The 26,908-nt window shown below is 36.9% G+C and overlaps 2 protein-coding genes across 4 annotated transcripts in view; both read right to left on the bottom strand.

Annotated features, from left to right (window-relative positions):
- The window catches only part of LOC131427288 (furin-like protease 1), a 664,527-nt gene that overhangs the window by 545,112 nt on the left and 92,507 nt on the right, over window positions 1–26,908 (bottom strand). The window lies entirely within an intron of this gene.
- LOC131427290 (cuticle protein 38-like) lies at window positions 16,597–17,235 on the bottom strand. The gene is made up of 2 exons (XM_058590338.1): window positions 17,092–17,235; window positions 16,597–17,008 (listed from the first exon to the last, which is right to left on the bottom strand). The coding sequence occupies exons 1-2, from the start codon at window positions 17,107–17,109 to the stop codon at window positions 16,721–16,723; spliced, it is 306 nt and encodes a 101-aa protein (XP_058446321.1). The 5' UTR covers window positions 17,110–17,235; the 3' UTR covers window positions 16,597–16,720.

Here is a 26,908-nt window from a genome sequence, read left to right as displayed (position 1 = left end):
AATACCAACAGAAACCAATATTAACGAAACTTCCAACATTACAGATCCCAGGAACCACGAAGAAGATGCAGCATCCATGGCCAACAACCCCCCCACCCCCCTCCCCCCCGATACAGAACATTTTGAAACCCTCTCCAACTCCTCTAAATCTCAAACAATACACTCCGCCGATGATTCATCCGATTATTTCATACACTTCTCCGAACGTCCACTAAACTACTACCGAAACCAAATAATCTTCAAAATTTCACGCTTAGACACAATCATACAGGAAACCCTTTTTCAAAATTTCCAACGAACGATTATATCCCAAAATAACTTCAATAAAGATCAAATAACGCACTTTTTAAAGCACTTTCACAACGGCAAACAAAGCGCCCTTATGGCGCCAGTAAATCTTATACAAACCATCCAGGAATCCTATAAAGAGAATTTTATTCAGAAAGGTCACTTTGTCTTCACCGATGAAATAGTGAAAGACGTTCAAAACGAAAATAGACAAGATCAAATAATTGCAAAAGAACACGAGAGAGCGCATCGAGGAATAACAGAAGTAGAAGCACAAATTAAACGGTCATACTTTTTCCCAAACATGTGCGCAAAAATTAGAAAATTCATAAACTCTTGTGAGATATGTAACAGTCAAAAATACGAAAGAAAACCCTTTAACATTAAAATATCTCCTAGGCCCATAACGAACAAGCCGTTAGAAAGAATCCACATGGATATCTTTATTATAGACAAACATTGTTTTCTATCATTGATCGATTCATTCTCAAAATTTCTCCAAATGATATACATCAAATCAAAAAATTTAATACATGTGCAAAAAGCACTAGGAAAATTTATTAGTACATTCGGAGTACCCAAGAAAATAATCACAGATCACGAAACCACCTTTAGATCCATCCAACTTAGGGATTTTCTTAGCCAGCTCGGTTCACAAATAGAATACGCAGCGTCCTCCGAATCTAACGGACAAATAGAACGCACACATTCTACTATAATCGAAATCTTTAATACAAACAAACATAAATTCAGAACAATGGGTACCAAATCAATTGTAAAATTGTCAGTTGCGTTATATAATAATACCGTTCATTCTTCAACTAAATATACACCGAATGAAATCCTATTTAATCAAAACAATATTGTAAATCCAGAAGAAATTATAAGAGATGCACAGGAACTTTTTTCAAAAGCAAAAAGAAATATGGAAAAATCACAAGAGTACATTACCAATCAAAATATAAGAAGAGAAGACCCGCCACCAATCAATGAGGGTCAAGAGGTTTACATTATTCCAAATATCCGTACCAAGACTCAAGCAAGAGCAAACAAGGACAACGCTAAATTTGTAACCGATCGCACATTCATGAAAAATAATTTAGTCAAACGACATAAAAACAAAATCAAAAGACCTAAACGAAGTTAACTCTATTTTTTCTCTCACATTACGCCTTACAGATGCTCTCTCTATACATAGGAATTATCATCATTATAACAAAAATTTCATGTCAAGATATGAACATAAGAAACCTTAACACGGACCCTATATTAAAGCATAAAATAAGACATTGTAAAATACAGACAGGAAACATCAGAATCATACACCCAATCAGCCTTACTGATATAGAAATAACAATCAACCAATTAACAAGTATAGTCTACCAAGAAACACAGAACGACAGTATATTGAACCAAATTAGCAAACATAAGATACGCGAACTATATTCCAACTATCTACAAATCAAACCAACGACCCATAGGAGCAAAAGATGGGAGACCATTGGCACGGTATGGAAATGGATCGCCGGCAACCCAGATGCCCAAGACTTACGAATCATCAACAAAACATTAAATCAACTCATAAATGATCGAGGATCTACACGACAGTGCAACGGAGATAGACAACAATTTCAAGGTAGAAGTTTTTTCTTTTCCTTTTGATTGAGTACTGTGTAGTGTTGGTTTCATTTTTTACTTTAAAGTTTGATTAAAAATTTTAATGTGATGGATGAATCCATGGACGTAAATCCTAGCATGAATCCGATACCCCCACGAACGAAAAAATATCAGGAGAGCTCTTCTGGGCCTTGGATAGTCTTTTTTAGACGTATATCAAAGCCATTAAACATTTACCAAATTTCTAAAGGTTTGACATCACGATTCTCTTCAATCAAAGAGATCATAAAAGTAAATAACGATAAAATTCGTGTTGTGGTAAATAATTTGAAACACGCGAATGATATTGTCTCTTCGGAACATTTCAATAAAGAGTATAAAGTTTACATACCCTCCAAAGATGTCGAAATTGACGGTGTTGTTACCGAAGCGAGTCTTTCGGTAGATGATTTACTCAAGCATGGTGTTGGTCGTTTCAAGAACTCTATGCTTGAGGGTGTGAAAATACTGGAGTGCAAACAACTGTACTCAGTAGTTCATGAAGAGGGAAAAAAAGTTTATCGCCCTTCAGACTCGTTTCGAGTGACATTTGCCGGATCTGCGTTGCCGTCCCATGTCTATGTCGATAAAATTCGCCTCCCTGTTCGGCTTTTTGTTCCAAATGTAATGAATTGTACGAACTGCAAAAAATTCGGACACACAGCTACTTACTGTAGCAATAAACCAAAATGTATTAGGTGTGAAGGACCTCATAAAGATAATGATTGCAACAAGGAAATTGAAAAATGTATTTATTGTGGGGAAAGTCCTCATGAGGATATTTCAGTATGCACTGCATTTAAAGTGCACAAAGACAAAATTAAGCTTTCTTTAAAAGCACGGTCTAAGCGCACATATGCAGAAATGCTAAAAACGGTCATTGATGTCCCCCCTTTGGAAACCGAAAACGGGTTTTCAAATCTAGAGGAAACAGAGGACTCTGACTCTGACGAAAATAGTGAAGGTAATTCGTTTATCACTACCCAAGGGTCAGTTAAGAGAAAGAAGTCTTCTTCCAAATTACCAAAAAAGACACCTAAAGTTTCATCTTCAAAAAAAGATCCCCGTGTTAAACAAAAAAAGTCAAAACCAAAGACTGTGCCTCCTGGTTTGTCAAATTCACAAACCAATCCAGGATCTAGCACAGAAAAAGGTAATAATCCTGTGGGCTCCATTTCACAGCCACCAACAGGATTACTGAAGTTTTCGGAAATTGTTGAATGGATTTTCTCAGCATTCAATATATCTGAACCCTTAAAGACCCTCATAATGGCATTCCTTCCAATAGCTAGAAATTTTTTGAAGCAGTTATCAGCTCAATGGCCAATTGTCTCAGGTTTTGTATCTTTTGATGGATAATTTATCACCCGCCGCAAATGATACAATCACTGTCCTGCAGTGGAATTGTCGAAGCATCATGCCAAAACTTGATTCATTTAAAATTTTATTGCATAGTCAAAAATGTGATGTATTTGCTTTATGCGAAACATGGCTTACTTCAAACATAGCTTTAAATTTTAATGATTTTAACATTATACGTCTCGATAGAGACTCTCCGTATGGTGGAGTGCTTTTGGGAATTAAGAAATGCTGTTCCTTTTATAGATTAAACATCCCTTCAACTTCTAGTATAGAAGTTGTTGCTTGCCAAATAAACATTAAAGGCAAAGATATTTGCATAGCTTCGGTTTATATTCCTCCAAAAGCACAAGTTGGACAGCGACAGCTTAATGAAATGGTTGAAGCCCTTCCTGCTCCACGATTGATTCTGGGGGATTTAAATTCGCACGGAATGATGTGGGGTTCCGTTTACAATGATAGCAGATCATCTTTAATACAAAACATTTGTGACAATTTTAGCATGACGGTATTAAATATGGGTAGCATGACACGGATCCCAAGACCTCCTGCACGCCCAAGTGCATTAGATCTATCTCTTTGCTCAACATCAATTCGACTAGATTGCACCTGGAAAATATTGCCTGATTTACACGGTAGCGATCATTTACCAATCATCATCTCAATTAGCTGTAACAAATGTATTGCTAATTCAGCTAGTATTCCATATGATTTGACAAAAAATATCGACTGGATTGAATACCAAAGTAGAATCTCTAGTATTTTGAATTCAATGGAAGAGCTCCCTCCACTTGAAGAATATGACTTCCTCATTTGTTCGATTCTGGAGGCAGCAGAACAATCCCAAACTAAACGCTTTCCTGGGCCAACGACTAACAGAAGGCCTCCCAACCCCTGGTGGGACAAAGAGTGCTCAGAGGCTAAACTCGCAAAACAAAATGCTTGCAAGACGTTTCTAAAACGGGGAGGAGGAACTCCTCAGAATTTTGAAAAACTTATGGTTTTAGAAACCAAGTACAAGAGCATACTTCGAGCCAAAAAATGTAGCTATTGGAGACATTTTGTCGAAGGTTTGTCAAGAGAAACCTCAATGAGCACTCTTTGGAATACGGCCAGACGAATGAGGAATCGTAACGTAGGAAATGAGAGTGAGGAATACTCGAACCGATGGATATTTGACTTTGCTAGGAAAGTTTGCCCAGATTCTGTTCCTACGCAAAGCATTATACGGGAATCTCCTCCAAATAATGGTTTTATTAATAACCCATTTTCAATGATGGAATTTTCTATAGCACTCTTGTCTTGTAACAATAACGCCCCTGGGTTGGACAGAATTAAATTCAACTTGGTGAAGAATCTGCCCGACCTCGCAAAAAGACGTTTGTTGGAATTGTTCAACAAGTTTCTTGAGCAAAATATTGTTCCACCTAACTGGAGACAAGTGAAAGTTATCGCCATTCAAAAGCCGGGGAAACCAGCTTCCAATCACAACTCATATAGACCCATTGCGATGTTGTCCTGCATCAGAAAATTGTTCGAAAAAATTATTCTACGACGTCTCGACACTTGGGTCGAGACGAACGGTTTGTTGTCAGATACTCAGTTTGGCTTCCGTAGAAATAAAGGGACGAATGATTGCCTTGCATTACTTTCGTCTGACATCCAAATTGCCTTCGCTCAAAAGCAACAAATGGCATCTGTATTTTTAGACATTAAAGGAGCATTTGATTCAGTTTCCATTGATGTTCTTTCAGACAAGCTCCACCAACATGGACTTCCAGCGGTTATAAATAATTATTTGCACAACCTTTTGTCAGAGAAGTGCATGTATTTTTCACATGGCGATTTGGCAACATTCAGATTTAGCTACATGGGTCTCCCGCAAGGCTCATGCCTCAGTCCGCTCCTCTATAATTTTTACGTGAATGACATTGACAGCTGTCTAGTAACCCCATGTACACTAAGACAATTGGCAGATGATGGCGTAGTTTCAGTTACTGGACCCAAAGCTATTGATCTGCAAAAACCATTGCAAGATACCTTAGATAACTTGTCCGTTTGGGCTGTTCATCTGGGTATCGAATTCTCTGCGGAGAAAACAGAGCTGGTCGTCTTTTCAAGAAAGCATGATCCCGCGCAGCTTCAGCTCCACATGATGGGAAGAATGATCCAACAGGTTTTAACTTTTAAATACCTCGGGGTGTGGTTCGATTCCAAATGCACGTGGGGAGGACACATTAGGTATCTGATAACGAAATGCCAACAAAGAGTAAATTTTCTTCGAACAATAACAGGATCTTGGTGGGGTTCTCATCCGCAAGATCTAATAAAATTGTATCAAACAACGATACTTTCAGTGATGGAATATGGATGCGTTTGTTTTCGTTCCGCTGCAAACTCTCATATTATCAAACTTGAGCGAATTCAGTACCGTTGTTTGCGAATTGCCTTAGGCTGCATGCATTCGACACATACAATGAGTCTTGAAGTTCTGGCGGGAGTTCTTCCATTAAAAGATCGATTTTGGGAGCTTTCATCACGCCTGCTAATAAGATGTGAGGTGCTGAATCCCATGGTAATTAATAATTTCGAACGACTAGTCGAGCTTCGATCTCAAACAAAATTTATGACAGTATATTTTAACCATATGTCACAGGAAATCAACCCTTCAAGATATATTCCTATCCGTGTCAGCATCCTAAGTGCCCCTGACTCAACTTTATTTTTCGATACATCCATGCAGCGTGAAGTGCGTGGAATCCCGGATCATCTACGCTCGACGGAAATCCCAAAAATATTTTCAAGTAAGTTCAGGCATATTGACTCTGAGAAAATGTTTTATACGGACGGATCGCGAATTGAAGAAGCGACAGGGTTTGGTATGTTCAACAATAATGTTTCGGCCTCATTTAGGCTTCAAGAACCTGCATCTGTTTATATAGCAGAGCTAGCAGCAGTTCATTATAGTTTGAGTGTAATCGTCACATTATCTCCAAACCATTATTTCCTCTTCACAGCTAGTCTGAGTGCAATTGAAGCCATTCGCTCAAACGCTGCTGGCAAAAATGAACCGTTTTTCCTGGGCAAAATAAAACAGTGCCTGAACGACATATTGAACAATAATTATCTAATCACTATAGTCTGGGTCCCGGCTCATTGCTCCATTCCTGGCAATGAAAGAGCCGATATTTTAGCCAAACGTGGTGCTATTGAGGGTGAAATTTATGAGCGACCGATTGCTTTCAACGAATTCTATAGCTCGTCTCGCCAAAGAACACTTGCCAGCTGGCAAGCATCTTGGGATAGAGATGATCTGGGTCGGTGGATGCACTCAATTATTCCGAAAATATCGACAAAGGCATGGTTCAGGGGACTGGATGTGAGTAGGGATTTCATTCGTGTGATGTCCAGACTCATGTCCAATCACTACACGTTAGATGCACATCTCCTTCGAATTGGGCTCTCCGAGACTAATCATTGTGCTTGCGGAGAAGGTTATCGGGATATTGATCATGTCGTTTGGACATGCGTGGAGTATCGTGATGTCAGATCTCAACTAATAAATTCTTTGCGTACCCAAGGTAGACTATCCAATATCCCAGTTCGAGACATTCTTGCTTGTCGTGACCTTTCATACATGAAACTAATTTATCATTTCATAAAGAAAATTGGAGTTTCAATTTAATAAAGGCCCCTTTTAAGACTTAGTTCTGATCCCAGCTGCGTCCATGAGTTCAACCAATAGCTAAATTAGAATAAAAATTATGTAATGATACAAACAAACTCGAAACAGTTTATGAAATTATCAACAAAATGTCTGAAAATAACAGCTTATTTTATAATTTATAGAAGTTAATCGTTTGGTTCAAATAATATTTCCGAGTAGATTTCATAATTAATGACGAGTTACCTAAGATGATATTTAAGCTATAAGAGAATATGTTTTAATAAATTCAAAACGTTGTGACTATGTTAGAATTAAATTAGGATAAGAATATTATGTAAAAGTGATGCTACGGCGAAGAAAAACTTATGTAAACTGCCTTAAGAAATAAACGTATTTGTGGAAAAAAAAAACTCATAAATGAAAACAACCACCAAATCAAAATAAACAAGCAAATCGGCAACAGCATCGCAGATTTGACGTCCACCATAAACCAGATAATAGAAAAACAGCACATCAACCAAAAAATCTTAGACGAAATAGATAGGATTACAACAATGATAAATATCGATACCCTTAACAAAATTCTAATCAACATCCAAGAAGCAATACTATTCTCCAAAATGCACGTCACAAACAGTAAAATACTATCCAATAGGGAAATACATCTAGTAAGAACAATTCTGAACAACCAGGGAATCCAAACAGATATACCCGAAGAAGTACTCAACTTGGTAACCCCAAAAATAGCAAGCAGCAAAAATACATTACTGTACATACTACATGTTCCAGAGTTGGAACCGGAAGAATCAGTGATCATCCGAATTTATCCAGTAATTCAAAACAACACCATCATAAAAGACTATCCTCAGTTCATAATCAAACAAAATAAACAGCTCTTTACTACATCAAAACCCGATGATTACGTTCAACTGAATACCTACATTAAGGAATATAAGGACTCGTGCATTTACCCACTCGTTATGGGCGAAGTACCGCATTGCCTTTTAGAGGAAAAGAACGAAACTTCAGCAAAACTAATTACCGACAATCAAATTCTAATTCAGAATGCTCAACACTCCAAGCTACGCTCTAACTGCGGACCAAGTAATAGATACCTGTCCGGGAGTTTCGTACTATCATTCTCAAACTGTACAATCACCTACATGGGATATAATTTTACATCCAAAGAAAAAAATAGCGATATCGAAACAATCCAAGGAGCCTTGCACGATCTAGTTATCCATAAACAAATTGTAAAGACGCACGACATTGCAAAAATAGAAAATGTAGTGCTTTCCAACAGAAACAACCTAGAAAAAGTATCCCTGCAACAGGAGACCGATCAAAGATGGAAATGGAGCCTAATAGGAGGTACATCACTATCTTCATCATTGTTACTAATCACTCTGTTCATTGTCTATTTGCACCTGAAATCCACTAAACACAAAACATCCAAGAAAATCCAACGCCGAAGGAGGTCAGATTCCAAACCCCCAGACAACCAACCGAGTGCCGAGGACGACACTTCTTCACTCCCCCCCCCCCCCCACCAACCGAATAATTAGAGGACACCCTAGACACCAAATCAGCACTTTACTTCTCGCATCAAACATCGAAGACAGCAAACTTAACCCATGCCAGAACGTTATTGCCGGGTCAGCATAATATTCCATCAAAACCACCTCGGACCCAGAGACAGGTGTTCAGTTCCTTTGTAACAACGACCGTGGCCTCGCGGAGTGCTAGATTAAGTGAAGTTCATGTGAATAAACCTTTTTTTTAAACTCCAGCTACGGGACTTAATTCAAAATTATATATCAATCAAAAACAAAAACAGTTACAAAGTGGAGAGAACATTTAAAAAAAGAATTAAAAAAAAATAATATCTTGTTTACATTTAACTCTAATCGAGAGCTACATACGGTTGATACACATTACAATATATAAGTTACTTCGTGTTTTCAGGTGATGCGTTGATTTTGTTTTGAATAGATTCAGATTCGTAATCTGTTTCAATTCGTTTGGAAGAGCGTTGTAGATTGTTAGGCCGTTAAAAATGATGCGGCTTTTACCTAAGTTAGAGTATGCTCTGCAAAAAAAAATGTGTCATGTATCATGAATAATGTGTCATACATCATGCATCATGCAACATGTATCATGTCTCTTGTATCATGTATTATGTATTATGTACCATCTATCATCTATCCAAGTAGCAAACATAGTTCTTGTATTGTATTTCTCAGCTCTTCCCGTAACGATTGTGTGATGGGAAAAGCGCACTTTGCTTGTATGATGTGCAACAAGTTCGACATGTTTCACAGCAGAAATATTTGTTGAGAGAAAACTTGATATGGAATTGTTTAAATAAACATATTGTACAGTCAGTTAATAACACCGATCCAGAACATAATCCTTTCAGATTTTTGAATTGGTTTCACAAGCAGTAATATGAATGATTTGCACAATTGTAACAAAAACACCTAAAGGGTGATTTTTTAAGAGCTTGAGAACTTTTTTAAACAATAAAACGCATAAAATTTGCAAAATCTCATCGGTTCTTTATTTTAAACGTTAGATTGGTACATGACATTTACTTTTTGAAGATAATTTCATTTAAATGTTGACCGCGGCTGCGTCTTAGGTGGTCCATTCGGAAAATCCGCTTTTTTATCGACAAATTTTGTTCAGCGATGAGGCTCATTTCTGGTTGAATGGCTACGTAAATAAGCAAAATTGCCGCATTTGGAGTGAAGAGCAACCAGAAGCCGTTCAAGAACTGCCCATGCATCCCGAAAAATGCACTGTTTGGTGTGGTTTGTACGCTGGTGGAATCATTGGACCGTATTTTTTCAAAGATGCTGTTGGACGCAACGTTACAGTGAATGGCGATCGCTATCGTTCGATGCTAACAAACTTTTTGTTGCCAAAAATGGAAGAACTGAACTTGGTTGACATGTGGTTTCAACAAGATGGCGCTACATGCCACACAGCTCGCGATTCTATGGCCATTTTGAGGGAAAACTTCGGAGAACAATTCATCTCAAGAAATGGACCGGTAAGTTGGCCACCAAGATCATGCGATTTGACGCCTTTAGACTATTTTTTGTGGGGCTACGTCAAGTCTAAAGTCTACAGAAATAAGCCAGTAACTATTCCAGCTTTGGAAGACAACATTTCCGAAGAAATTCGGGCTATTCCGGCCGAAATGCTCGAAAAAGTTGCCCAAAATTGGACTTTCCGAATGGACCACCTAAGACGCAGCCGCGGTCAACATTTAAATGAAATTATCTTCAAAAAGTAAATGTCATGTACCAATCTAACGTTTAAAATAAAGAACCGATGAGATTTTGCAAATTTTATGCGTTTTATTGTTTAAAAAAGTTCTCAAGCTCTTAAAAAATCACCCTTTAGAATCACTTGTCTACTATATTCAACAAAAATAACCGTACTGTAGCAATTGTGAAACATGTCAATTTTAACAAGTTCCAATTGCTACTTGGGTATCATCTATCTTCGATCATGTATCATGTATCAGATATCATGTGTCATGAATAATATGTCATGCATGTATCTTGTATCATATATCATGCATTATGCATTATATATCATGTATCATGCATCATGTATCATTTATAATGGGCCATGTATCACGTATCATGTATCATATACTATGTATCATGTATCAGGTATCATGTATCGTGTATATATGATACTCTTTTTACTGGGATAATGTTCGTAAAGTACTCAAACACAAATGGCGAGCGTATACGAGCAAACGTTGATTTATCTACCGTTTCTGTCGCACCATATCATATCCTTTCCATGTCCATTTTCAGAGCACAGCAGTCCACTAGAGTAGTGATTATGCGATAATTTTTTAGATCATTAGCGTACATGGTTTTAGAAGACGTAAGTCTATCACATAGTTCATTTATAAAGAGCACAAATAGTAGTGGTCCAAGGTGATTTCCTTGGGGTACTCCAGATGCGATAATGAAACTGCTCGGAAACGAAGAAGCAAGTCGAACAGACGCACCACGATTTGTAAGATATGAATAAATCCAAGAGGTTAGCCAGTTGGGGAAGCCATTTCGTTTCAATTTCTCAACAGCAAGTAGATGTGGAACGCAGTCGCAAGCTTTCGGAAAGCCAACATATATTGCGTCGATCTGTTGTCGTTTTTCCATTTTGCTTACTAGCGTCGACACTTGGTTCATAAAATTCATTGTGGCCGAACGTTTTTTGATAAAACCATGTCTTTCAAAAACTTTAGGATTGAAATTCCTCTGTAATTTGTGACATTATGAACGTTTCCAGTTTTGTGAACTGGTTAAATTGAGGCCATCTTCCACTGCGTCTGGAAAAGTATTCTCAGCAAACGATCGATTGAAAAGTACGGACACAGGTAATGTCAATGACGATGGGAATTGTTTAACGATAGACGGCTTGACGGCTTCCCTTTGTACTGTGTCAAGAGAACAAAGATTTTCATAAACTTCAGGTACGGTCAGGCGCGTATACAGGGGGGTGTTTTAGGGGTTCAAACCCCCTCCGAAACTCAAAGTATGATATTATGTAAACCTTTTTTTTTTCAAATAAGTAAAAAATAAAATGAATAATTTTCAACAAACGACTCCACAATAAAAAAATTTCAAATAATTATATAAAAAGTTCCATTTGTATGGAAATTGATCAACATGTTCTGAAACACGCCCCGAAATTTTTTTCTGGGTACGCGCCTGGGTACGGTGAAAGATATCCTGGGTATATTCATGTTGTATGTTGGCAAACTATTCAGGTACTGTTCCAACAAAGGCTATGAGTTATTATTTGGCACACTTTGAAAAAAAAAAAGACGCGAACAGATTTGCTGTCTCCTCGGCTGACGATCAATATTGTCTGTGATAGTTGACGGTTTTTTGTGTGTATTTTTTAAATTATGCGGTTTTCTTATTTCATCTAAGAAATGCACGAAAATGTTATCTCAGAAAAAAATTTAAGTTGATTCTGTGGGAAACTTTTTTTCTTCGGCATAACACCAGATCTTGACTTTTCATGCCTTCCTAAAACATTTGGCATCCAAAGAAATTTTCTGTTTCGAAGATCCATCAATTTTTCTGTTAGGTGGCATAACAGTTCAACATGAACTGTTATGCACTGACGAGTCTAAGATTAGGGTAACCAGTAAATGAATTTCAGCTGATCGATTCAATGAAATAACTTTCTGTGAAATGACCCTGCAATTTCAATTAAAAAAAGCCTTTTTTTTAATCCACGTAGTGGTGTAATGATACCTTTCTCATATTACTTATATTTTAAAAAATATCACTAGAAGATTCTGAAGAATTTTTTTTTCAATTTGGAATAAAATAAGAAACTTTCTTTGGGTATGAACTAACGTAACCTTTTTCAATGAGTTACTAGTTATGTCAAGTTGATAATTTTTTTTCTTTATTTTGCATCGTTGCACTAAATGATTAAACCCACTTAACCCTATAACTCTGGAACCGGAAGTCGGACCCAGATGAAATTAAACAGCAATCTATGAGACTATTGGAACTTTTATTTAAGCCTGTTTGTGGATATCGATCAAATCATCTCTGAGAAAACTGAGTGAGTCTCGTTTTAGAGTTTTTAACCATTATTTCCGGTACTTCTGGAACCGGGAACTTGGAAACAGTATAGCCGAAGACGGTTCGTTTAGTAAGTAACTAATATACCCTACAAATTGAATCAGTTTTAAGTCAAATCTAGAAGAATTTTACAACTTTTTGCATCTTCGCTCTAAATGACGGTGTGAAATTCAATAGCAACCTATGGGACTACGAGGTTTTTTTATTTTATGAGTGATATTATTTGACACATACTCACACACATACACGCACAGACACATACATTGCTCAGCTCGATGAACTGTGTCGAATGTTATAGAACACTTAGCCCTCTGGGCCAATTTTCACTAGTCAATTGCATTGTGTTTGCATACAATTTCTATATGAGAAAGGCAATAAATATACTTTTACAGAAAAGCATTGTATCATGATATTGTAATATCACAAACAAGTAGGTACGAATTGAATAAAATAATTAGCAATTTACATTTTTTCATCTGAAAAATATAAATTTATGGCAACCTTGCGCTGTACGCTATACGAAATTGAACAAAGCACGCTGCGAACGAAGCAAAGCGGAACGTACCGTCACGTACTAGTTTTGCATCGTCATTTTGTATGACGATTTGAATGTTTTGATACTCATCGCCCTATAATTTCGAAACCGGAAGTTTGATCAGGATGAAATTGCACAGTATATTTCAAGACAATGAGAGCTTTAATTTGAATCATGATTTGTAAAAATCGGCTGAGAAATCGAAGTGTGTTCCGTTTTTGAAGATTTTCTTCACTGTTATCGGTGCTTTTGGAAGCTGAAACCGGGGACTACTAGCCCTAAAGTAGTTTTATATATTCACTAACTAACAAGATCTGCCAACTAGAAATCTACTAGAAATGAATTTAGCTGAAAGTTTTATAAAAAAGTGCACCTCGTTTCGCCATCGCTTATGAAAAAATACTCATGAAATTAAAAATTTTCACCAATCACACTGTAATACCGGAACCGGAAGTCTGATCTGGATCAACCTTTCGGGGACTTTTTTAAGATTTCTAAGATCTTTGCTTCGTAGTTTGTGAAAATCGGTTAAGAAATTTCCGAGAAAATTGAATGCGCATTTTCTCATAGCTTTGCACATATTGCCTTGTTATTCCGGAACCGGAAGTCAGATCCAAATTAAATTCAAGAAAATTGTATCAGACCATAAGACCTTTCATTTAAAATTTAAGTTTGTGGACATCGGTTCAGCCATCTCCGAGAGACGTTTGTGACTATTTTTTTTTTTTTTTTGGTGCATATCATCCTGTAATTCAGGAACCGGAAGTAGGATATAAATGAAACTGAAGAACAAGATCTTTCATTTGAATCTAATTTTGAGAAAATCGGTTGTCATCTCTGAAAAATTTAAGTGACATTATTTGTCACATTCACACATACATACATGCACACACAGACATTTTATTATCTCGACGAACTGAATCGAATGGTATATGACTCGGGCCTCAGTTGTAAAGTCGGTTTCCACAGGGATTGCATAAACTTTTTATATGAGAAAGGCAAAACATTTGTTTTTCTAGTGATTCTAATCGAAAATTCTGAGGATAGCCCGACAATGATCTGTTGTTTTCTTTGAGATTCGATAATGATACTTAGCAGTTAATTTTTTTTGAAAATTGTTTGAACTATACTCGAAAACTAAGGGCCATTTGCTTATATCGAAAAGTTATGATACATTCAAGCTTGTGCATATCGAAGCGTGCACTACTCGTATAGCTATATCAAGCGTTGTGTCGATTCTTTGATCATTTGCCTATCTGTGCGTGCGGTGAAAAATGTCGTTGCTTCCGTAAGCTGTAAAGTTGACACTAATAAAATTTGTGTGTGCAAAGGATCTAAAACTGCTGTAACTCATCGAGAATCATGCTTATTTTTACAGTAATATGTAATACCAATACACAGTGGTCCGAAACGGAAAATTAGCGTGACAAAAATATGTTCACTATTAAATAGTTTTTTTGTAGTTGATGTCTTCACAAAAGTTGTTTGTAATCAAATGGCGCTCCTTTTGATTTAAAAAGTTACTAGGGTGGTCCTCATTTAGATTGAAATCTGAAATCTAACTTTCTTAATTGAACTCAAAAATGATTTTGTTGTACAATAATAAAGGAAATTTTATTTTGAGCAGCTTTGCTGGAAAAAGCACCTCTCTAGCTTTTCATTTGATCGAGTTACATCAATTTTCCCGAATAAAAATAGGGTGGCTCCTGAAAAATCACTTTTTCTGTTCTAACTTTTTTGTGAAACGTTCTACGGGAAAGTTGTCTTCAGAAGAGTTGTTGAATTCACAATTATGCACAATTTTGCTCAATCAAGCTTTTTCATATGAGCTACCAGTAAAAAGTTATGATTGTTTTTTCATCAAAAACTAGTCAAGCTTCAAATATCAATATTTATTAGATACCAGATCGATAGAAATGTATCCTATGCGGCTCCTGAAAGGTCATAATATAAGTAAAAATTTAAGAGAAAATTGAAAGGGTGTTATTTTTTTTAACATATTTAAATTAGTTCTAAAACTACCTTCAAAAAACTCAAAAACATTGCATAACCCTTAAACGGCTTGACGTATCAACATACTTCCTTCAGCAAAATAATAGTATCAAATTAGTTCTACAAGTTGTCCATACATTGTCCATTCGAGAAATGAGATACACAAAAACTACAGCCGAAAATAGATTTTTTGTAAATCAAAGCACTTTCTGAAACCCAAGAAAATCATTAGTTTGTTAAAATGAGTCGAAAGTATTTATTCGAACCAAAACTCATTGTGCGTCGTTTTCCGGTTTTTACAGGCTATTCGGTACACAAGTGGGTGAGAAAGAAGGGCCAGTGTCATAGGCGTCTTGGCACGAGGTGGATAAACATATTTGCATTCTACTAACTTGCACCAACTTGTTGGAATGGTTGTCGAGATCATGAAAATTTCTGTTCATAGATTTATCGTGGTCAACTAGTTCTGAATAATCATATTACACAGTATCTCTAATTCTCAGTTGCTCAAACTCAATTGAAGTAGTTATTTTGGTAATAAATAATAATAAAGAGTTCAATTGAAAAAATTAGATTTCAGATTTCAATCTAAATGAGGACCACCCTAGCAACTTTTTTCATCAAAAGGAGCGCCATTTGATTAATACCTTATAATAGAAAAAAAACATGAACCGACAATTGGACGGGCTTCGGGACCTTTGAAATGAAATCTCAGCAATTCAGTTGAAATTTCGATATCGGTAGATATTTTGATTGACTTAGAAACACATACAGCGGCAATCAATAGTCGCAATCAGAGTTCACATTTCAATCGTCGACATTGAATCATTCTTCTGTTGACAGTTGACACTCGACACCCGCCCCCTTTTGCCTACCCTCCATTCCATTGAACCGGTAGCGAAGCCAAGGGGAGGAAACTTGTTATATTTGTTTACTTTTCCATTTACCTGCCGAGAGAGAGACAGTGCGAGAACAAAAAAAGACCGAGAATGTCTTGTTTGATACACAATTACCCGTTCTTCTGAGATTTTCGCTTGTTTCGGGGGGGGGGGGCGCTCAAAGCGGGATGTTGTGTGCGTCAACCCAAACCGAAATACTCTGCGTTTGATTCGAGTAAAAACCAATGAGTCGCACCAAACGATTTGTGACTTTTCAGGAAATGTTGCGCGCTTTCCGATGAACATGATTCCTTTTCTTTCACGCTACGTTAAGCTTGAAGTGGTTGTTTTTTTTTATTTTCATGACGAGAATGGAAAAAAAAGAGAATAACGAAACCACTTTGAAGTAGAATTTGTAGAAGGTGAAATTTTCTTTCGTTAAAGTATGCCTCCTTTCTTTTTTCGATGTGTTGGTTTTTTGTGGTTTATGAAAAGTGACATGCGACATTTTCGGAACGTTTCATACCCAATCATTCGCCTGCCAGAAAGCGCTTGGCATTTCGCACGACACTCGTTAAAACAATTCAATTCAACACACGTCAACAATTTTATTCTCAACTATTGCACACGTAGGTAACATGAGTCAAAATTGACTAGATCACATTGTCGTTCATCATCATCATCTTCGCTTGTCGTCCCCCAGGAAGGTGGGCTAGAACAGATATGGATATCCCAGGGGAGCCGCACTGTAGGCCGCGAACGCTGGAGCGGCGGCTAAGGCTGCTGCTGCTGGGATCACCGCCGGCGCTGCCGCTGCGTATCTGGCAACGACCGGAGCAGCCGCCGCCACGTAAGGAGCCGCAATGTTGTGGTTCACGGTGTGGGCATTGTAGGACGTGGCGTACGGTGCAATCACTCCGGTTGCGGCCAGTGGAGCTGCGGCCAGCGGTAGAACTCCGGCCGATACGAAGCTGGCGAAAGCACACAAAACCAGGCAAATCTGCAATGGTGGTAGCAAATCACGTGCAAGGCCCTGATTAGAACTCCGTTCCGACCCGTTTTCGATTGGATTAGCCTACTCACCTGAACTTTGGCGTACATGTTGATTGTTGCTAAGTCGGTTTCACTTACGTACGAGCAGAGCCGGGTGTTATTGGATTCAATGCGGTTGAACCGTGAACTGATACCAGTCGATCAACAACCGATGGCTATTTATATAGAATAAAACGCAATTCTCGTAGCCGAAGCCGTCTGTCCCTCCATTCGGATTCATTCAGCCGTTCGTGGGGGATGATGGTTCCAGCGGTCAGCTGGAAGGTGACAAATGTCTTGAAATCCTCCCCATGATTTCAAAGCACGTCCACACAGACACCACGAATACCACGGCCTATGCCCAACCACAATTCACGAGGTGCTGCGCTGGTCAGGTGCAGGACAGCTAGCGACAGTGTGGCGGCGGCGGTTGTCGGCGCTGCAATGTTACGTGATCTGACGACTAACGAATGCCATTATCGGTCGATTTGGGTTTGGCAACTGATGAATGAAGGTGGAACACCGACGGAGAAGTGGACGACGGCCTCCGGGTTTGTCAATGCGGCAAAAGGCAGCCATATTGAGCCGGGGAAGCAACGAAATCAAATTTGGTTGAGGCTTCTTCAAAAGAGCAAGGGTTTTTTTCACCAGTCCATAAACTACTAGGAAGACAGTTGTGAATTCCATCGGAAGTGTTGATTTGGGCCTTCAATGGATTCTGATGTTTCTAACCGTTAGACTTTTAGAAGGCAAATGACTATTTTTCAAACATGTTTTATTATCTTTTTTGTTGCTACCTAGGGAATCAGTAACAACTGCGTTCCTGCGAAGTTCAAGCTTGCTTTTAAGGACAAGTTTGCCAAAAAACTGATGATTTGGCAAAGGATATGCAGCTGCGGAGCCAAGACCAAAGTGTTCGTGACGAATAAGACGATGGACTCGAAGCTGTGCAAGAAAGAATGCCTCAAAAACCGCGTACTACCTTTCATTAAAGCCCATAAAGGTCCCGTGAATTTTGGCTAGATTTGGCAAGCTGCCACTACAACCGCGATAATAACGTAGATTCTATCGATTAAAACATAAATACACCAAGCTGGCTAGCCCATCGAGAGATTTTGACAATAATGAAGCGGAAGCTTAAGAAAAGTGGGAAAACGGCTCGGGACTCGACTGAGATTACCAAAATGAGGAACAAATGTGCCAAGACAGATGACTCCAAAAAATAAAGAAGAATTTTCATTCGAAACGAAGAGAAATGATTTTTATTGATTTTTTTTCCTTAAAGTACAGTGAATTATCTTTATTTTGATGTATTAACCTTTATTTGTAGGTCAATTCGCTACATCGGTAGATGATTTTATTATTTCAGATTCTAAATGGACATAGCATTATCATCAATCTGAAAGCTTTTCTGCTGTAAATCAATCAGAATTTAGCTTTCTGAATTCACACTAGCCATAAATAAACATTATCTCTGAATAGTCGTATATTTTGCTAAAGTCGGCCTCAATTCAGTCTCGATTCAAGGCGATTAAACTACCAATTAGCGATTATTTGATGTCGTAATGTGGCATTAGTATGTCTATTGTTTGCTAGGATAAAATTTTAAATGGATAAAATTTGAATACCTAAGAAACCAAATTTAACTTGTTTCATTGTAAATTTTTCAGTAAATTCAAACGAGTTTCGGAACAAAACATTTGTTTCGGAACAAAATTTATGAAAATGCCTTTCTCATATTACTCATTACATCATAAATATTACTATGGAATTCACAAAAACAACTGTTCATTGAATAGAAATAGGAAAGTTTGGTCGGACCTAATCTAACAAATCTGCCAATCCTGTTTACCCTGTAGTTCTGGAACCGGAAGTAGCATCCACAACAAATTTAGGAATTACATATGAAACTTTGAACCTATAAGTTTGTGAAAATCGATTTGGTCATATTGAAGAAAAGTGAGTGAGATCCTTTTGGAAGTTTTTAAACACCATTTCCAATTCTAACGAAACCGGATTCAGATGACCAGAATAGCCGAAGTTGGTTTGTTTGCCAGCAACAAATATAACCTACAAATTGGAACAGTTTTGAACCTAGACTTACTATCTCATGCTTTATTTCGATTAAACCGATAAAACCAAGTTTAACAAACGAAACGAGCTTGTGTTTCTTTTACTTCTGTATATGTAAGTAAAGCTTAACAGCATGAATCAGCAGCATAAAACATGTAGTAGGATTTTTATTGGTATTATTACTATAATTATTTTTATTAACATAATTATAGTTATTAGTATTATTATTATTATTAGTATTATTTGTATTATTATTCTTATTATTATTATTATTATTATTATTATTATTATTATTATTATTATTATTATTATTATTATTATTATTATTATTATTATTCATTTAGGGGTTAGCCAAATTTTGTGCTAGGGCACATAACCGTTTTTATTAGTTTTACGTTTCGTCTTTGACTCATCAGTGCAGAGCAGTTCAAATTGAACTGCTTAGTGCTAAACTCGGCAGTTCAATTTGAACCGCTAAGCAGACGTAAAGTTTCTGCTACTTACAGAACACTTTTTGTTTTGCAACGGAGTGCAATGTCTTTTCTGACGTGCCGAACGAAAACGTGTTTTCGACTATTTCTGGCCGATGCAGGTATGGTCATTTAGGGGTTAGCCAAATTTTGTGCTAGGGCACATAACCGTTTTTATTAGTTTTACGTTTCGTCTTTGACTCATCAGTGCAGAGCAGTTCAAATTGAACTGCTTAGTGCTAAACTCGGCAGTTCAATTTGAACCGCTAAGCAGACGTAAAGTTTCTGCTACTTATAGAACACTTTTTGTTTTGCAACGGAGTGCAATGTCTTTTCTGACGTGCCGAACGAAAACGTGTTTTCGACTATTTCTGGCCGATGCAGGTATGGTCATTTAGGGGTTAGCCAAATTTTGTGCTAGGGCACATAACCGTTTTTATTAGTTTTACGTTTCGTCTTTGACTCATCAGGCCATCGGCCAGAAATAGTCGAAAACACGTTTTCGTTCGGCACGTCAGAAAAGACATTGCACTCCGTTGCAAAACAAAAAGTGTTCTGTAAGTAGCAGAAACTTTACGTCTGTTTAGCGGTTCAAATTGAACTGCCGAGTTTAGCACTAAGCAGTTCAATTTGAACTGCTCTGCACTGATGAGTCAAAGACGAAACGTAAAACTAATAAATTATTATTATTATTATTATTATTATTATTATTATTATTATTATTATTATTATTATTATTATTATTATTATCATCACTACACCACCGACACGGTATTACTTGCTGTGAAAATTGCATATTTTTTTCAAATAAACTTTAATTCATTGACATTCTTTTATTTCTTTACATAGTTTTTTTACCCCGGCTTTACATTCTTTTATTCTTTCTGTCGCACTTATCATCAAATAGCTAAAATTGTTATCAATCGCAGCACCGTCTTTTACCAATATCACACATCGTTCGTTTTGTGTTTTCTTTCTCCACCGGACCAGATTGAAAACTTTGACATTCATCGCCCTGTAACTGCGGAACCGGAGATCGGATCCGGATCATATTTCACAGTAGCTTTAAAAATAATATGGTTTTCAATTCAAATTAAGATTTGGTTCAAGCATCGCAGAGAAATCGAATTCTATTTTTGGAGTTTTTCTCCACCAAACTATAAGACCTTTCATTTGAATCCTAGTTCGTGGAAATCGGTTGAGCCGTTTCTGAGAAAGTTCTCTAATTTTCACATATTACTATGTAACTCCGGAACCGGAAGTCGGATCCAAATGAAATTCAATAGCAGGCTATGGGACCATAAGACCTTTCAGTTGTATTTAAGTTTGTGAAAATCGCTGCAGCCATCTCCGAAAAAATGAGTGCACATTTTTCCATTTTTTGGTGCATATCATCCTATATCTCCGGAACCGGAAGTCGGATCGGGATGAAATTCAATAACTGGCAATTGGATCATAGGACCTTTCATTTGAATGTTAGTTTTTGAAAATGGGTTCAGCCATCTCTGAGAAAAGTGAGCGCATATTTTTGTTACATACATACACACATACGCATACACACACGGACGGACGGACACAGACATTCACTCAGTTGGTCGAGCTGAGTCGAATGGTATATGACATTTGGCCATTCGGGCCTCGGTTGGAAAGTAAGTTTTCACAGCGATTGCATATTTTTTTGAAAATGTCATCGCGTAAATGGCCACCTTTGACCTTGAGTACAAAATTTGCCTTTTTTCGGCGTTTCCATTGTTTCAGTCAATATAGCAGCTATGGTTTTTGGTTTACCAGAGTATACTTTGGATTTCAAATACCCCACAAAAAAACCTCTGTGGCGTCAAATCGGGTTATCGAATAGAGGTTGTTTCTCAATTAATTGAGGGTTTTCAGTGGCATGGAACCGAATCCCAATTTTCTATTTCCTTATCTTGCTTCCTATTCACTATTTCTACTACTAAGTTTTATTAATTTTAATGTATCTCCTATTTCCTGTTTTTGTAGTTTCTTATTTCTTAGTTCATGTTTACTACTCCTTGTTATCGTTTCTCCATATTTCATTGTTATCGTTTTCTCCATATTTCATGTTTTGAATTTCTTTTTTTTATGTCGTGTTTTCTATTTCATAATTTCAGTTTCCTATTTTCAATTTATTATTTCCAAATTCGTAATTTGTCAATTCATTTCTTTTATCCAAGAGGGACGGAAATAGTGTGATGGGTAAGTCGATACCTTTCACGCAGCCCGCCTGAGTTCGGTTTCCAACCCCGTAAATACTAGATTCAGAAAGATTTTCTGACCCAAAGAAGTGAATGATCTTAAGGGTAAGACCTCTATAATCGAAACAAAAAAAAATTTACACATTTAAAAATTTTGACTATTTTATTTTTCTGGATTATCTGGTCCCAAGTTGTTTAATTTCCAAATTCATAATTCGTGTTTTTGTTTTTCATTTCTCATATTCAGTTTTTTTGTAGTATATACTTTTATTTCCTATCTATTTTCGATTTGCTGCATCATAATTTCTGCTACCTATTACCGATTTTTTTTTCTCTCGATTTTTATATAGCAATTATGGTTTTATAATTACTAACTCTATTTGTTATTAATTTGGCGTTATTTATTTCGTATTTTCTATTTGTTAACTTTTCTCCTTTCTTCGGCCTTTTTTTCGAATTTTTCTTATATTTCTTATATCGTATTTCTTACTTCGCACGCCGAAATTCTGTAGTGGAAACCAGAAAACCTTGTTTTTTTTCTATTAGTTGTTAGTTTTCTTATTTCTTACTGAATAATATCGATTTCCTTTTCCCACTTTTCTATCTACTTCTCCCTTTTTCCTTTACTTGACTTTCTTATTTATTCATTGCCATTTTCCTTTATCTTTCTAATACTTTCTATTATTTTACATTTTTCCAGTGACACTATTCTGAATCTCTTTTATCGGCTTTATTATTTATTAATTATTTATCCTAGATTTTGTTAGCATTTCAACTTAAACTATTATTCCACTGATGAATCAAAAAGAAAGCATAATTTTTTAATTCCGAATTCTTTTATCTCATTTCCTACAGTTTAAATACTATTTTCTATTTTTAATTATTATTATTATTAGTAATTATTTATTGTTATTTTTTATTTAATAATTACAATTTTTATTTCCATATTTTACTTCCTATGCACTTTTTTTTTCTACTAGTTTTATTAATTTTAATATACACTGAGGACTTTTTTTGCGATTTTTAAGCGACTTTTTTATGCGAATTTTCAGAGTTATGCGGTTGTTTTTATGCGAAGTTTCAGAGTTATGCGGTTTTTTATGAGAATTTTCAGAGTTATGCGGTTTCCCTTCTGCGGTTTTACCTTTTTTTATATATATAAAAAATAGGTATAGAATTCGCTCAAACTTTCGAAAAATTTTCCGAGGCCCGGAGGGCCGAATGTCATATACCAATCGATTCAGCTCGACGAACTGAGCAAATGTCTGTGTGTGTGTGTGTGTATGTGTGTGTGTCTGTATGTGTGTTGTCAACTAAGAGGTCGAGATCTCAGAGATGCCTGGACCGATTTTGATCAAACTAGTCGCAAATGAAAGGTCTCTCCGTCACCCAGAACGCTATTGAATGGTTTTGAGATCGGATGTTTACTTTTTGAGTTATACGAAGTTTTATGTCAAAATTTTCAGTTTTTTGACAGTATCTGTCACATTTGACCTTGAAAACAGAATATGTTTCCAGACTTAGATTTCGCTCGGTAATACCTATCCAACAAGCCATAGATTGTTAAAATCCGTCCATTTTTAACGGAGATATCGATATTTTTGTGTAAGCCTTATTCCAGTAGAAGGAATTTTGAGCGCTGTATGAAAAAGCAATGCTTGGGAGCAACATGAAACACGATTTTTTATACTGTTACATATAATTGTTTCTAAGTACCAAAAAGACTGTGTACAGCATCCTTTTTTATGACAATTTGCCTCGGACCAATTTTAGCACGGTTCATTTTTGGCAACATAATCTTTCGAATATGGCATATGTAAACCAGATGATACCAGCATTATCGAGTTGGAAGTAATTCCATAATTATATTGATTTAAACTATTTACAGCAATAAATGCTGGAACAACATGACTTCCATATACCATACGACTCAGTTCGTCGAGATCAGCAAATGCGTATGTGACAAATAATTTCACTCAATTTTTTTTTTTTTTTTTTTTGTTTTCGATTATAGAGGTTTTAACCTTTAGGTCATTCGCCTCTTCGAGTCAGAAAAACTTTCTGACCCTATGTGCGGGGTTGGGAATCGAACCCAGGTGGGCTGCGTGAAAGGCATCGACTTACCCATTACGCTACACCCGTCCCCTCACACTCAATTTTCTCAGAGATGGTTAAACCGTTTTCTACAAACTCAGATTCATATGAAAAGTCGTATACTCCCAAACAAGGTTCCTGAATTACGTTTGGATCCGACTTCTGATTGCGGAACCACAGGATGATATGTGAAACGAAATTCAAATAATGCAATTAATTTTTCTCGTAGATGGCTGAACCGATCTAAGATTCAAATGAACTCTAAGAATCATCTATGATTCAAATGAGAGGTCTTAAAATCCTATAAAACCTCTTACTTTTTAGTCAGATCCGACTTCTGGTTTAGAAAATGCAGGGTGATTAGTATAAAAATGTCCATTTCACATAAATTAATCAGGTTTATCGGGTTGGCAGATTTGGATAGTCGATTACCAAATAAATTTATTTCAGTTTGAGCGGTATTCGTTTTTGGATTCGGAATGTACCCCCAAATTTTAATTCGCACTACAATTTCTCAAAGATGTCTACACACTGCTCAGGTGAATTTAACTGATTTCGGCTACACCGATTTTAGAATTCCGGTTCCAGTATCGAATCGATTCTCAAAGCTCAATCATTTTCTCAAAAAAGACCAAATCGAACTTCAAAAACAAATATTACAGGACTTAAGGTCCCATACAAAATTGGTGAATTTTATCCGATTCTGGAATTACAGATGATGAGTTTATAAATTTCATGTAAATTGTTTGGCGTAATAATTTATGGCCATTCGAATCATTTTGGGCTATGCTAATTCCATGAGCATGAACTTAGCGAGGCACCTCTCGCCGATGATAACGCAAATAGGTGAATAATTTGTTGCTAATTAGTTACGGTAACTTTGAATTTGTTGCTCAATTTTTTTTAAATTTTTTTGAGTACTTCGCTAAGTTCATATGAAGTTAGCAAAGCCTCCCTTCCAAATATGCTTCAAAACAAATTGAACCCTAGTGAATAATTTGTTGCTAATTTGTTGCTAATTAGTTACGGTAACTTTGAATTTGTTGCTCAATTTTTTTTAATTTTTTTTGAGTACTTCGCTAAGTTCATATGAAGTTAGCAAAGCCTCCCTTCCAAATATGCTTCAAAACAAATTGAACCCTAGTGAATAATTTGTTGCTAATTTGTTGCTAATTAGTTACGGTAACTTTGAATTTGTAGCTCAATTTTTTTTAAATTTTTTTGAGTACTTCGCTAAGTTCATATGAAGTTAGCGAAGCCTCCCTTCCAAATATGCTTCAAAACAAATTGAACCCTAGTGAATAATTTGTTGCTAATTAGTTACGGTAACTTTGAATTTGTTGCTCAATTTTTTTTAAATTTTTTTGAATACTTCGCTAAGTTCATATGAAGTTAGCGAAGCCTTTCTTCCAAATATGCTTCAAAACAAATCGAAGCCTAGTGAATAATTTGTTGCTAATTAGTTACGGTAATTTTCAATTTGTTGCTCAATTTTTTTTGAGTACTTCGCTAAGTTCATATGAAGTTAGTGAAGCCTTCCTTCCAAATATGCTTCAAAACAAATCGAAGCCTAGTGAATAATTTGTTGCTAATTAGTTACGGTAATTTTGAATTTGCTGCTCAATTTTTTATTTATTTATTTAAGAGGAGCAAGGGCGAGGATGCTGCAACATCGAACGAGAGTGAGCGAGAAACGATACAAACATGTGCGGACCAGACAGAACTCGGTTTCCGGAGAAAAAAGCGCAGTCAAAAAGTTCGTTATCGCGAAGAAATGCAACAGCTGTACTGCGCAAATAACACAGGGATGTTCTATGAGAAGATGAACAGCTCACGTAGAGGGTACACACAGTCTAAAATATGCAGTACTATGACGAGCATCTGAAAGCAGTACTATGACGAGCATCTGAATGGCAAAGCACAAGATACAGATAACGACACAGGAATCAATCTGGGTGCACGCTTAGCCAATGACAGATTCCCAGTACCTGATCTGTCGGAGATAAGTGAGCAGAACGGGTAAGCTGAGAAACAACACAGTCACGGCAAATTGCCAGACGAGCTGCTCAAACATGGAGGAAAGGCATTGGCTAGGGCGTTTCCCTGAATGATTTCAAAGGTTTGGGAGAAGCAGACTCTACCGCAAGAATTAATGGAAGGAGTGATATGTTCCATCTACAAAGCGGGTGATAAGCTTGACTGTTGCAACTACAGCGCAATAACATTGCTGAACTCCGCCTACTAGGAACTCTCCCAAATCCTTTGCCGTCGTCTATCACTACGCGCCACTACGGATCACATATTAGAGATAAGACAAGTATTCCAGAAGTGTCGTGAATACAACGTACCCACGCATCACTTATTTATTGACTTCGAAGCGGTATACGACACAATCGATCGAGAACAAATACGGTTTTCCGTATAAACTGACGCGATTGGTCAAAGCAACGATGGATAGAGTGATATGCTACGTCCGAGTTTCTGGGACGCTCCCGAGTCCCTTCCAATCTCGTAGAGGACTACGTCAAGGTGATGGATTCTTGTATCTTGTTCAATATTGCCTTGGAAGGTGTGATTCGAAGAGTGAGGATCGACACGAGTGGTCGCTTTTGGGCTTTGGGCTTGAAAGTCCGCCTTTGGGTTTTGGGCTTGACAACGTTGATATTGTGAGTCACCTAGAGATCAATATGGTAGCATACATCCTACTGAAAGCCGAAGCTAGGCGTATCGGACTGGCCATAAATGCATCAAAAACAAAATACATGAGAGGATGATACTCAAAAGAAGAAACGCTACGTCTCCCATCACGAATATTGATAGACGGTGACGATATAAAGGTAGTTGATGAGTTACTGTATTTGGACTCACTGGTAACCGTCGATAATGATACCAGTAGAGTAATTCAGAGGCAGGAAATCTTGCATACTTTGGACTCACTTCGATCGTGTAAAGTACGCCACTGCACAAAATTTAGATAGTCAATTTTGTGCAGTGGCGTACGCTTTTTTTTCCATA

Source organism: Malaya genurostris, chromosome 2, assembly GCF_030247185.1.
Source record: "Malaya genurostris strain Urasoe2022 chromosome 2, Malgen_1.1, whole genome shotgun sequence".
NCBI lineage: Eukaryota > Metazoa > Arthropoda > Insecta > Diptera > Culicidae > Malaya > Malaya genurostris.
This window is presented reverse-complemented; position numbering and strand designations above follow the sequence as displayed.